At 40.3% G+C, this 12,461-nt stretch overlaps 1 protein-coding gene across 16 annotated transcripts in view; it reads left to right on the forward strand.

Annotated features, from left to right (window-relative positions):
- The window catches only part of NCKAP5 (NCK associated protein 5), a 1,067,666-nt gene that overhangs the window by 962,423 nt on the left and 92,782 nt on the right, over positions 1-12,461 (forward strand). For all 16 annotated transcript variants that reach the window (XM_051849620.3, XM_051849629.3, XM_070071010.2 and 13 more), the window contains one exon: positions 3,550-3,628. In XM_051849620.3, the coding sequence (XP_051705580.3) occupies positions 3,550-3,628 (79 nt within the window). The remainder of the gene's footprint in view (positions 1-3,549; positions 3,629-12,461) is intronic.

Below are 12,461 nucleotides of genomic sequence, written 5' to 3' on the forward strand. Positions count from 1 at the left end.
GTTACACTTTAGTCTCAGTCACATTCACAGTATTTTTCCTCTGCCACCCACAGAGATGCACTATGAGAAACAGTTGATGAAGACTTTTTTTTTTTCTTCTTTCATTTGCTACTGGAGGTGCTAATGGGGAAATGCCCACAGGGCAGACTGCTGAGCAGAAAGAAAGTGATAAGCATGGTCTTTAGATACCTACCCCTTAACAACCTCTCCTAACGTGGGAATTGAGCTGGCTGCCTACATACCCTGTTACATTTGCCACCTTCCAGCTATTAGAATGGTACAGATTAAGCACCAATTTTACATTCTTTTTCTAAAAAGGTTTATTTTTTTATAAATATTTATTTATTTGCAAGTCAGAGTTACACAGAGAGAGGGAGAGAGAGAGGTCTTCCATCCACTGGTTCACTCCCCAATTGGCCACAACAGACAGAGCTGCACCGATCTGAAGCCAGTAGCCAGGAGCCAGGAGCTTCTTCCAGGTCTCCCACGCGGGCGCAGGGGCCCAAGGACTTGGGCCATCTTCTACTGCTTTCCCAGGCCATAGCAGAGAGCTGGATTAGAAGTAGCCAAGACTTGAACCGGGATACATATGAGATGCCTACGCTTCAGGCCAGGGCATTAACCCACTGCACCACAGTGCCAGCCCCAAAAAAGGTTTATTTTTATATGTTTTGTTTATTTGAAAGTCAGAGTTACAGAAAGAGGAGGAGGCGAGACAGAGAGAAAGAGAGAGAGAGGTCTTCCATCTGCTGGTTCACTCCTCAAATGGCTTCAACAGCTGAAGCTGCACCAATCTGAAGCCAGGAGCCTGGAGCTTCTTCTGGGTCTCTCATGTGGGTGCAGGTGCCCAAGGACTTAGACCATATGCTGCTGCTGTCCCAGGCACATTATCAGGAAGCTGGATCAGAAGTGGAACAGCTAGGTCTCGAACCAGATGCCCATATGGGTTGCCGACATTGCAGGCAGAGGATTAACCTGCTATGCCACAATGCTAGCCCCATCACTAATTACATCATAATAATGGAACTCTAGTCAGAAAATGTGAATAATTGGTCTTATTCCATTAATTATGAGGAGGGAAAAAGTAGAAGCCTTAATCTAGCCCAAGGTCAGTATGCAACCATCTTAATTTGTAAATTGCAAGTATAAAGTGATAGTTTCTTGATATCAACTTAAACCCCTGAGCAAGCTCACTGTCCATCTCTAGTGTATAAACCTGAGCAAGAACCCCATCACATTGCACAGCTGACATTATTATCTTTGGCTGCCCAGGAGACTGCTGAAATGTGTTTTTAAGGAGCTAGAATCATCCCACCAAGGAACACAAGGTATCTGGGGACTGAGGCCAGGTCTACAAAAGCATAGTCATAGCTGAGTGGAAATTTAAGAAGAGAGTCCCCCAGAGGAACACAAATCTGGAGTCAGACTTGGTTTGTTTGAGTCCCAGGTCCATTGCTTAGACAATTCTTCATCTTCTCTGTTGTTTGGGGATAGGAGCTCTTCTCTAAAATGAAGCTCCCAGTAGCACCTGCTCCAGAACTTTGTTGTGAGACTTGTAAAACCCTGCATGTGAGGATTTTAAACAGCACCTGCCACACAGTGTTTAAGTGTTTGCTGTTTTCACTATGACTGTCATTGTTGGTGCTATTACTGCTGTTACTGCTGGATTGGGAAGAAAGAACTTAAGTTTTCATGTCAGTGTTACCATTTCCTCTTTGCGTACAATTTTAGGGAAGCATCTTGGACCTCACAGTTCTCATTTCTCATCTGTACAAACTAACTTCATGAGTTTCTATCCTGACTTCGATCTGATGCTGTTCCTGTCAAGCGTCTGGGTGTTCCAATGGAAATATGAGGGAAATATCTTTGACATGAAAGTCTAGAAAAGTGTCTCAGTGCCGTAGTTCACTGATGTACACATCATAGTCACTTTGTTTCATTGTAGGAAGAATTAAAAAAAAATCACTCAGAATTCTATTGCAGGAAAGTCAGGTGATGTGAGTATATTTTTAATATACTTCTTTTTTCTTTTTTTGTTTTTGATAGGCAGAGTTAGACAGTGAGAGAGAGAGAGAGACAGAGAGAAAGGTCTTCCTTCCGTTGGTTCACTCCCGAAATGGCCACTACTGCCAGCGCGCTGCACCGATCCGAAGTCAGGATCCAAGTGCTTCCTCCTGGTCTCCCTTATGGGTGCAGGGCCCAAGCACTTGGGCCATCCTCCGCTGCCCTCCCGGGACACAGCAGAGAGCTGGACTGGAAGAGGAGCAACTGGGACAGAACCGGCACCCCAACTGGGACTGGAACCCGGGGTGCCGGCGCCACAGGCAGATTAGCCTAGTGATCCGCGGTGCCGGCCACTTCTTTATTCTTTATAAAACAACTTGAGGAATTCTCTGACTCTGGAAGAATTATACTTCCTAGAGTTGAATAAGTTTGAAAACCGAAGTTGCTGGCAAGTGTGCGGCATATTCATTTGGGACATCTATATCCCATATCAGAATCTACTCCTGGCTCCACTCGTAACTCAAGCTTCCTGATAATGCAGACCCTGAGGGGCTGTTGGAGATGACTCAGGTATTTGAGTCCTTGTTACCCATAAGGAGGTCCTGGATTGAGTTGCCAGCCAATGGCTTCCACCTGGCTCATCCCCAGCTATTGCAGGCATTTGGGGGAATGCATCAGTGGATAGGAGATTGCTTTACTCTCCACCCTTCAAACAAATAAATGTTTTATTTTTTTTTAATTTTTTTTTGAGAGTGGACAGTGAGAGAGACAGAGAGAAAGGTCTTCCTTTTTTGCCGTTGGTTCACCCTCCAATGGCTGCCGTGGCTGGCGCGCTGCAGCCGGCGCACCGTGCTGATCTGAAGCCAGGAGCCAGGTGCTTCTCCTGGTCTCCCATGTAGGTGCAGGGCCCAAGGACTTGGGCCATACTCCACTGCACTCCCGGGCCATAGCAGAGGGCTGGCCTGGAAGAGGGGCAACCGGGACAGAGTCCAGCACCCTGACCGGGACTGGAACCCAGTGTGCCAGCGCCACAGGTGGAGGATTAGCCTATTGAGCCGCAGCGCCGACCATAAATGTTTTATGTTTGAAAATTTTAAGACATATATAAAAATTGTGCATATATGTTGGTACTTTGTGATATTTCCATACACTGTGTAATGTTTGATCAGCATAAATTCATTTATCTTTTCAAACATTTAACATATCTTTATAATCAAAATGTCCAAAATCCTATTTTATAGTATTTTAATGGAGACATATGTAGTATATTATCTTTAGTCACCCTAAAATCTTATATAGAATGAGATACCCTCTAAATCTTCTTCAAAGCTGGAATTCCATTTCTGCAGATACAGACTTTGAATTATAAAATAAAGTCAAATCATAGAGGGGGGAAAATGAAAAGAAAGAAATTCGTATGTACTCATCCTCAGAAACTTGCATGTGTAAACGTGCCCGCACCCACACAATTGTAGTAGAATGTACCATTATTCTGAGTAATGCAGAAGATTTAATATAACTTCCAGTATTTTCTTGTTGCTGCAGATAAAAGGGGAGAATGAGAACTTACAAGAGGATGAAGAAGGTCCAGTTGCAGATTCTGCATTCCAGAGCCACATCATAGGTAAAAACTCGCATTCTGATGCATTTTTGATTATGACTTTTCTACATGTGACTTTCTTTCAGAAGCTTCCAGAGACCATAGCTTATGCCTACAGCAAGTTCATGGTCACACATAGTTACCTTTATCTCTCAGACATAAAATAAGTGGATCAAAGCAGCACCTGTGAAGAAAACATAGGTGCTTGCAAAGAAATGCCATGTGAACTGACGAGAAGTATTTGTCAGTCTAAAGTGAAAGTAATACTGAGCGTAAATAATTTGTTTCTGAGGAGAAAATCAATTCTCAAGAGTTCCAGTTTCTTGAAGTCTCTCAAGAAGCACCTAATACAAATACCTGTCGGTTAAAAATATAGTGTGATGGCTCTCTTGAACAAAATTTTGTAAGTTAAATACCTTGTACCCATAGAACTAAATACAATAAGTAAGTATGGCTTGCCAGAATCTTCAACTCATATTTTTCACTATTCTTGTTAAAAAATGCTGATCAAAATAATCTTGTTTCTGTAATAAATTTAACTTCTCAGCTATTTTCCTAAAGTTGTGCATTATGCCAGACTGAAGGAACCCAAGTTCCCAAAACAGAGGGTCTTGGCTGACTGTTTTCAGCAGCCAGAGTGTAACTGGTGATGGAGAGTTTATATTGTGACCATGATTCTCAGGAGATAGAAGATAAGTCTAATAGCACTGACCATCTTGGATACTTGCAGAATTAGTTGCTTCTTGGAGTCTAAAAATAGTTTTGAATATCAAAATGCTGAGCATTTAACTTTACACAAGACACCAAGGCATGAAGGGAAGCATTTCTCCTGATTGCATTTGGGTATAGTAGATAGTATTGTGTGCCATGTTCCAGTATATTATAGTCACAGATCGCTAGTTTCTGGTATCATCAGTATCCACTGCTCCTATCCCCTCAGGAATAACTTTATCTGCTACCTCTCAGTATCCCATTGCTCCTAGCACCACGTACACTTTGTGACTGTGTCTAGCATATCCAGCAGTCTTCTGCAATCTAAAGTTTAGTTTGTTTCAAAGAGTTGTTGTACCCCCACAGCTGTATGAGATTGATATACCATCATTCTTTTCATGTGTATTTGGGGATACAAAAGTCTTAACAAACAGCTGAATGCATGTAGTCTGAATAAAAGTATTATTCAAAAAAGATCCTTTATTACAGTTGTCAATGAAAAATGTTTAAATTGGTATCAGTTCTGTGTAGTTAGCTAATATGCAAGTTTAATAGTCTTCAAACATGCCACTATGTAAAGCCTCACTGGGTCATCATTTTTCCATAATCAGGAGTTCTTGGTCCTATAAAATAATGTATATAAAGTTAAAGACTGGATTCTTTTTAAAGGGAACTATAGTAATGTAGATTTTTCTTAATATACAAAAAATTCTTTAGATCTGCACTGTTTGATATGATTGCTGTTAGTCACATGTGGCTTTTTATTTCCATATAAATTAACTAGAGCAACATAAAATTAAAAATTTAGTAACTCAATAGCACTAGCCACATTTTGAGTGTTCAGTGGTCACATATTCTCTATGTTCTATATTAACATTTCCTTTATCACACAAATATGTATCAGGATACATCAAAGTTTGTGGAAAATTGGAATTCCAAGTTTATTTTGTTGAAAACATTTTTGAAATTCATGAATGGCTTTTCCATAAAACACATTGTTCATAAACTTTTTGAAGATCCTGAATATTCATGGATTTTAATGTTTGCACCCAAATTATCTTTTAATTTTTAATTCTGTTTTGTACAAACATTTTGAAGTTTCCTCTATGATCTATATAAGCATTCCTTCATCACTGTTCTGATGGACAGTATTCCTTTACTTTTTATTTCATTTTTTATTTTAATTCTAACAGACTCAATATGATTTGTATGCACAAGTCTAAAAACATAATATCATTCCCTTCCTCCATCTATCACATCTTCCTTCCTTCTACCTTTCTTTTTTGTTTGTTTTTGAGATAACATTTTAAATTTATATTGCAGTAAAAAGGCTTAATACTTAACTAAATAAGCACTTTAAAAAGCAGAAAGGCCTTAGTTTATTGGGAATATAGACAATGGCTATAAACAATAATTGAATGGAAAAATAACCATTTCATCTATATGTAGTTTTTTGTCAATTAGTCATTCATAATTTCTTGCAATGAAATAGAATCAATGGCAATTTAACCTCTAAATATTTCCTGTGTGGTAACAAGATAATAAGTAAGTTCATTTTGACCTTAAGCCATTTCCTTTCAACACTTACAATACTGGATGTAGATTTGACCATCTTTTTGATAGATCATTATTTTGTCTTTAGAACATTGTGCACTTACTTCTCCAAAGTGGTGAACTATATGAATAAGCTGCTGGTAGCCACTAGTAAACAACAAAAAAGAAAGCTGACTGACAAGCCATTATTTAAGTAATTATGTCTATTTGATCATCTTACATAATCAAAAGTCTAGTGGAAGGCAAACACAAACGAGACATAGAGCAGCTCAACAATGTTATCCAAAGCCCTGTTTCATTTTATCTGTCTGTTCATTACCACGTTGGCTTTTTGTCTTCATGCTTGTTGACTCTGGTTGCACATTGACTCTTACTACTCCATAAATGGAAAGAGGGGGTTGGAAATCCTTATAAAGAGGAGAAAAATGTCTTGAGGAATTTGAGGAAGAAGTCAAGCAGAATGCAGGGGTGTCTCTCTCTCATCCCCCAAAAGAGGGAGGCCTTGTATAATATCATGAAGTGAAGAATACGTGTTATTTTCCACAAACCTAAAAGAATTACAGAGAACAATTTGACAGGAGCTCAATGGGCAAATGACTAACTGCCCCATGGTTGAGTGGAATCTGCTTACCCCCACCACACACACACACACACATTAGCTGAATGTACACCCAGCCTATTCTGCAGCAACCAGAAGGGCTCCTACCACCAGTGTGTTATGACAGGGCACATGATATAACCCTGATTTCCAGCTTTCCTTTACAATGCCGTGAAGTTGCCTTGGTGCTGTCCTCTGTACCCCCAGAGCTGATGCTACCTCTAAAGGATCCTACCACCCCAGCCTAGCATCATCTTTCTCCCCTTCCTCCTCAGACCGAGCTCTCCTGCTGGCTACTAATGTATCATACAGGAGGACAATAGATACTCAATTATTACACTTGACTGACTTCACACCATAAACCAGTGCATTTCAGTTTTATCAGGAGCTTTTTATTTCCTTATTTCTTGTCCTCTCTTAGATTTTTGCTAGCTAATATTGTAAACTTACATCACTAGAGCAACAGATTAAACAGATACCTTACATATTTGTGTTGTAACAAGGGCAAGGCGAAGTCTTACTGTTAGTTCAGAACTTTGGAAACTAAGTTTTGCACACTCAGAGCACTGAATTGAGAAAATTTGGTGTTAAGAAGAAAGGACAGGGCCAAGCCTGCTTCAGATAGTGAACAGTAGCAGGAGCAGTGGCAAGGAAAAAGAACTGTTTTTGAAAAACGGTCTACCTTATGGTAGACAAAGCTATGTTGAGTAAAATAGAGGAAATTTAGAGCCTCATGCACAGTGGAAATTTTATCTCTGTAACTCACAGGCCTTAGTCTTTATCATCCAGCCAGAAAGTATCCAATCCATAGTAGGAACATGTCCAGCCTGCATTTGAGTAGAGGCAGAGGGATAAAAGAGTCATAAGATGTGCAATGGTTATTGTCAAGAAATCTGTAAACCAGAGTCATAGGATGCCCTGCAGATGCAACAGCTGCTTGCCCCAGCAGAAGAGAAGACCTAGCCTAATATCAAAATGTTTGTAGCAGTATCTGTTACTTTGGGAGGAAGTGTAAGGAAGGGCCAAACAGGTTTCTGAATCAAGTACTTCACTTAGAGAACAAGAACCAGGATCTAGGTGTTTATTGTATCTGAACAGAAAGAACTCTTGAACCCAATTATTGTGCCACAGCCTTAATAGTCTATGCTCAACCTTAATAGTATATATTACTACATATTCTATCATTTGAATTCTTCAGAATACACTCACTTTTAAATCTAAGACAGTATCAAAATCAGTAGAATTAGATCAAGATGGAAGTACAAGAAATCCTAGTCACTGGCCCTGTGGTGTAGCAAGTTAAAGCCACCATCTGCAATGCCAGTGTCCCATGTGGGCACCAGTTAGAGTCTCAGCTGCTCCACTTCTCACCCAGCTCCCTGCTAATGAGCCTGGGAAATGATCATACAGGAGATGGTGTGGTTTTACATGATTGATATCCCATATTATTACAAAACCCAGGGCTGGGCCAGGCTGACTTGCCTCTCCCTTTCCTGACATATAAAATGATAACTAAGAAGTACTATAGGATACTGGATTGGGCCATAGGATTCAAATATATAGCAAAGTTTGACAGCCACTGTCCTAAGGGATACAATTTCATCATCAAAGGAGAGAGAGATGTCCTTCAAATTAAGGGAAATGGTATGAGTCATGAAGTAGATGGTTTATAGAAGGACACACAATTGTTGCTGATATAGCAGCAGTGAGTTTCTCACAAGACCCTAAAAGTTCCCAGGAGTCCCTAAGAGAATGATCCATGGGACTGGTATGTTTTCCAGTAAGGAAACTGAATAGTGCAAAAAGAAAGGTTTTGACATTTGGGAAAGATAAGGGTAACATGCTATAGATAGGTGAGCTGAGCTGGCAGGGCAGAGGCCAGTAGGCAGTTCTGTGGGGTGAATTAATCCAGGTGATCAATGGGGAAGGGCCCACTCAGTGGCTGATAACTGAGACACAGTAAGTATGTTTTGCCTTTTTCCCAGGGCCTATTTTTTCAAGTATAAAGCTATAAAGCTCAGGAAAGTGAAATCTCTATTCAGAGTCCTTTTTTCTCTACAGTCCTCTCAACTTCCTAAAAGGCAATCTATCTGTGGTTCATGACATAGGAAGGGAGAGGTGAGGGTCACATCAAAGTCAGTAATGTGCTTCAGCCCAAAAACTTGAAAGCTGTCCAATGTAACAAAAAATTCTGGGAGACTTAAGATGAGGATATGTTTTAAATTAATATCTACTCTTTATGGAGAACTTTCGATGTGCTGGACACTGGCTTGGGTGTTGTGTATGTGATGCCTTATTTTATCCTCATATCAACCCTGCAAGTGAGATATTGTGGTCACCATTTGCAGCTGAGGAAATAGATGCCCTGAAAGGTTGAATCTCTTGCATAGCTGCATGAGTAATGTATAGTAGAGCCTTCTTCCAAGTTCATATTAATCCATAGCTGTGAAGTAACGGCATTTGCCTCCCCCCACTAAGAATTCTACATTATATACTAGGGTATCTTTTGCATCACCTTTCAGGCACTAAGATTCTTTCAGTAGGTTGTTTGTGCAGGGATGGCACCCTCAAATAAGTCCCTGAGTCAGTGAGTGATACAGTCTGAGTGGTAAGTACATATGCATGTATTATCTGAGAGATGGGGATTTTGAAGAATGGAGAGAAGTTGACCCATTCGAGGGAGGCCGGCTACAGTTGAACAGGGAGGAATGCTAGCCCGATGTAGCTAGTTCTTCACTTTTTTTCACCAGAAGCTCAAAATCCATATTTTTATGTTTTGCATGATGTAATATAATTGTGGGCTAAGTTTTAACAAAATGTATATCTAAGGACTTCCTTGTGCCAGGCAGTAAGTAAAACTAGAATTGAAAATAAAATATAGATCATATAATACAAAAATGTTCATATTTCCTAAAATGTATGCTGAGATTCATCAGAGGTGAGGAAATGCAAGAAAGTTTGAATCTACAGGGGAAAAAAGTGCTACAATCAGCATTTGCCTAGAGAGTGCTGCTCTCTGGGACCTGGAACATTGTTGGCTTTAGCACTGAAAGTCCTGCATGCTGAACACACTGGGAGAGCAGGTCATTGTGTCACCTGTAGTCTGGTTTTAAGGAACTAAGCCATTAACATGGTGAAAGCCAAGGGCCTGAGCAGGGGGAGATGTTATATCAAAGCCATGCCTCCCTTACTAACCCAGCATAAAGCTGAATTCCAAGAGCAGTAACTACAAGCTTAAGCTACAGACGAACACTTTGGAATAAGGACCTCAGTCAGCCTTAATGCAGCATTAGCATTAGATGGGGGAACAAGAAGAAAAAGAATCTCCTCTGAAGGTTGTGAATCAGGTGACACTCATGTCACTCTTTGTGTCCTCTAATTCCTCCATCTTAAAATTTTTAAATGGTTCCACTGTTCTTTTAATATGCCAGATGAGAAATTGGGAGAGGAAATAGATGAAACAAGAATGACAGTATCTTAATACTTTTTTAAAAAGTTGGGTGTTAGGTACATGAGGATATGTCATACTGCATGATTATATTTATAATTTATCATCATGAGCTTTTTTTAAAAGTAGACTCAAGTTGATAGTACTCCCTAGAATCTGTCAGAACCCAACTTAAATGTTCTCTTGAGGCACCTGCTCTAAACTTTATGTACAAATCAACTTGCAAGGAAAGTTAATTCAGAATAGAAAAATCACCAAGTGGTTCAGGGGAAGTAAAAGACTTTGTTAGTGAGAGTCAGGAGGAACGACAAGCTATAGTTTGAGTCCTGCAAAGACTGCAGAATTAGGAATTACCCAATAGAGAGTATAAAATATTTAATATATATAAATTTAAATGGAAATTGAAGTTAATAGAAACAAATGAGCAGTCAGAATTGAAAAAGGAATTATAGAGGCCGGCGCTGTGGCTCACTTGGTTAATCCTCCGCCTGCAGCGCCTGCATCCCGTATGGGCGCCGGTTCTACTCCCAGCTGCTCCTCTTCCAGTCTAGCTCTCTGCTGTGGCCTGGGAGGGCAGTGGAGGATGGCCCAAGTGCTTGGGCCCCTGCACCCCATGGGAGCCAGGAAGAAGCACCTGGCTCCTGGTTTTGGATCAGCGCAGTGCCGGCCATGGCGGCCATTTGGGGAGTGAACCAATGGAAAAGGAAGACCTTTCTCTCTGTCTCTCTCTCTCACTGACTATAACTCTACCTGTCAAATAAATAAATGAATAAAAAAGAAAAAGGATATAATAGAACTTTGGGGGAAAAAAGGTTGGTTAGATGGTATATATCACAATTGAAGAGAGAATTACTGAATTAGAAAATAAACTTCAAAAAGGCAAAATGCATTACAGAGCAACAAGGAGGTGAAAACTATGAAACAGATGTTAATACACATTAAGTAAAGGTGACAGAGTCCATGTAAGTCTCATTGCAACTCCTAAAATAGAGAACAGAATGAATAGGCACACCTAATATTTTGTAAACTTAATGCTTAAGAATTTTTGCAGAATTAAAGAACATTACCAATTTTCAGATTCAGAAAGCCAAATTAGTTTTAAGCAAGATAAATAAAAATGTACACTTTGACATATCTTTGTGAAAATATAGAAAATAAAACAATAAAAGGTATGGAGCAGGCATTTAGAATAGTAGTTAAACCACCCCTTGGGATACCCACCTTCCATATTAGAGTGTCCAGGTTTAAACCCCGACTCCTCTCCTGATTCTGACTAATTGATTCCCACTAATCTTCACCCTGGGAGGTGGCAGATGGTGGCCGAAATGGCTAGGTCCCTGCCGACTACATGGGAGACTTGAATCAGTTTCCTGCTCCTGGCTTCAACTTGTTCAGGCCCCAACTGTTGGAGGTATTTGGAAAGGGAGCCATCAGATAGATCTCTCCCTTTCTGTCTGTCTAAATACTTATGTCTTAACTCTGTTTTTCCAACTAAATAAATAATTGTTAAACAATATTTAAAAAGTAATTAGAAAGCAAGCATTTAACTGGGAATTAAGAGGCCTGCATCCCTTATCAGGATACCTGGATTCAGTTCCAAACTCTACTCCTAACTCCAGCTTCCTGCCAGAAGACTCTGGAAGGTAGCATTGATGGTTTAAGCAAGTGGGTTCCTGCCACCCACTTGGGGTACCTGGATTGCATTTCTGGATCCTGGCTTAGGCCTCAGGAGTGAAGCAGTTGATGGGGGGTGATATTGCCCCCTCTTCTTTCCCTCTACCCTCCCTTCCCCCTAACCAGGCTGCCTTTTCCCATCCCTCCCCTTGCCTTTTTTTTTTTTTTTTAAGATTTATTTATTTATTTGAAAGTCAGAGTTACACAGAGGGAGAGGTGAGGCAAAGAGAGAGACAGAGAGGTCTTCCATCCGCTGGTTCATTAATTGGATACAACAGCCAAAGCCGCACCAATCTGAAGCCAGGAGCCAGGAGCTTCCTCCGGGCCTTCCCATGTGGGTGCAGGGGCCCAAGGACTTGGGCCATCTTCTGCTTTCCCAGGCCATTGCGGAGAGCTGGATTGGAAGTGGAGCAGCCAGGATGTGAACGGGTGCCCATATGGGATGCCGGCACTGCAGGTGGCAGCCCCACCCTTGCCTTTCAAATAAATTTTAGAAAAATAAAGGAGATATATTGAAATAAAAGAAAAATACAGATTACTCACTAAGAAATAACAACATTTCAGGGAACTTCTGAATGACAGCAATGAAAGCCAAAAGAATGGGATTATATATTCAGCACGCTAAAATAAAATAATTGTCAGGCTTGAAGTGAATACTCAGTGAAACTATGCTTCAAGAAAATATATAAATATACTTTCCAAAGCTAAACAAAAATGAGTTTTTCTACTACTAGATCTTCACTAAATTAACTTCTAGATATATCAGACTGGAGAAAGATGATCCCAGGGCAATCTGAAACGCAAGGAAGACTGATGAGTAGTGAAAGTGGTAGATGTTCTCTGTATATGAAGACAAGTCACTATAATAAATA

This window comes from Oryctolagus cuniculus, chromosome 3 (genome assembly GCF_051225735.1).
Source record: "Oryctolagus cuniculus isolate XC-2025 breed Fujian yellow rabbit chromosome 3, ASM5122573v1, whole genome shotgun sequence".
Lineage (NCBI taxonomy): Eukaryota > Metazoa > Chordata > Mammalia > Lagomorpha > Leporidae > Oryctolagus > Oryctolagus cuniculus.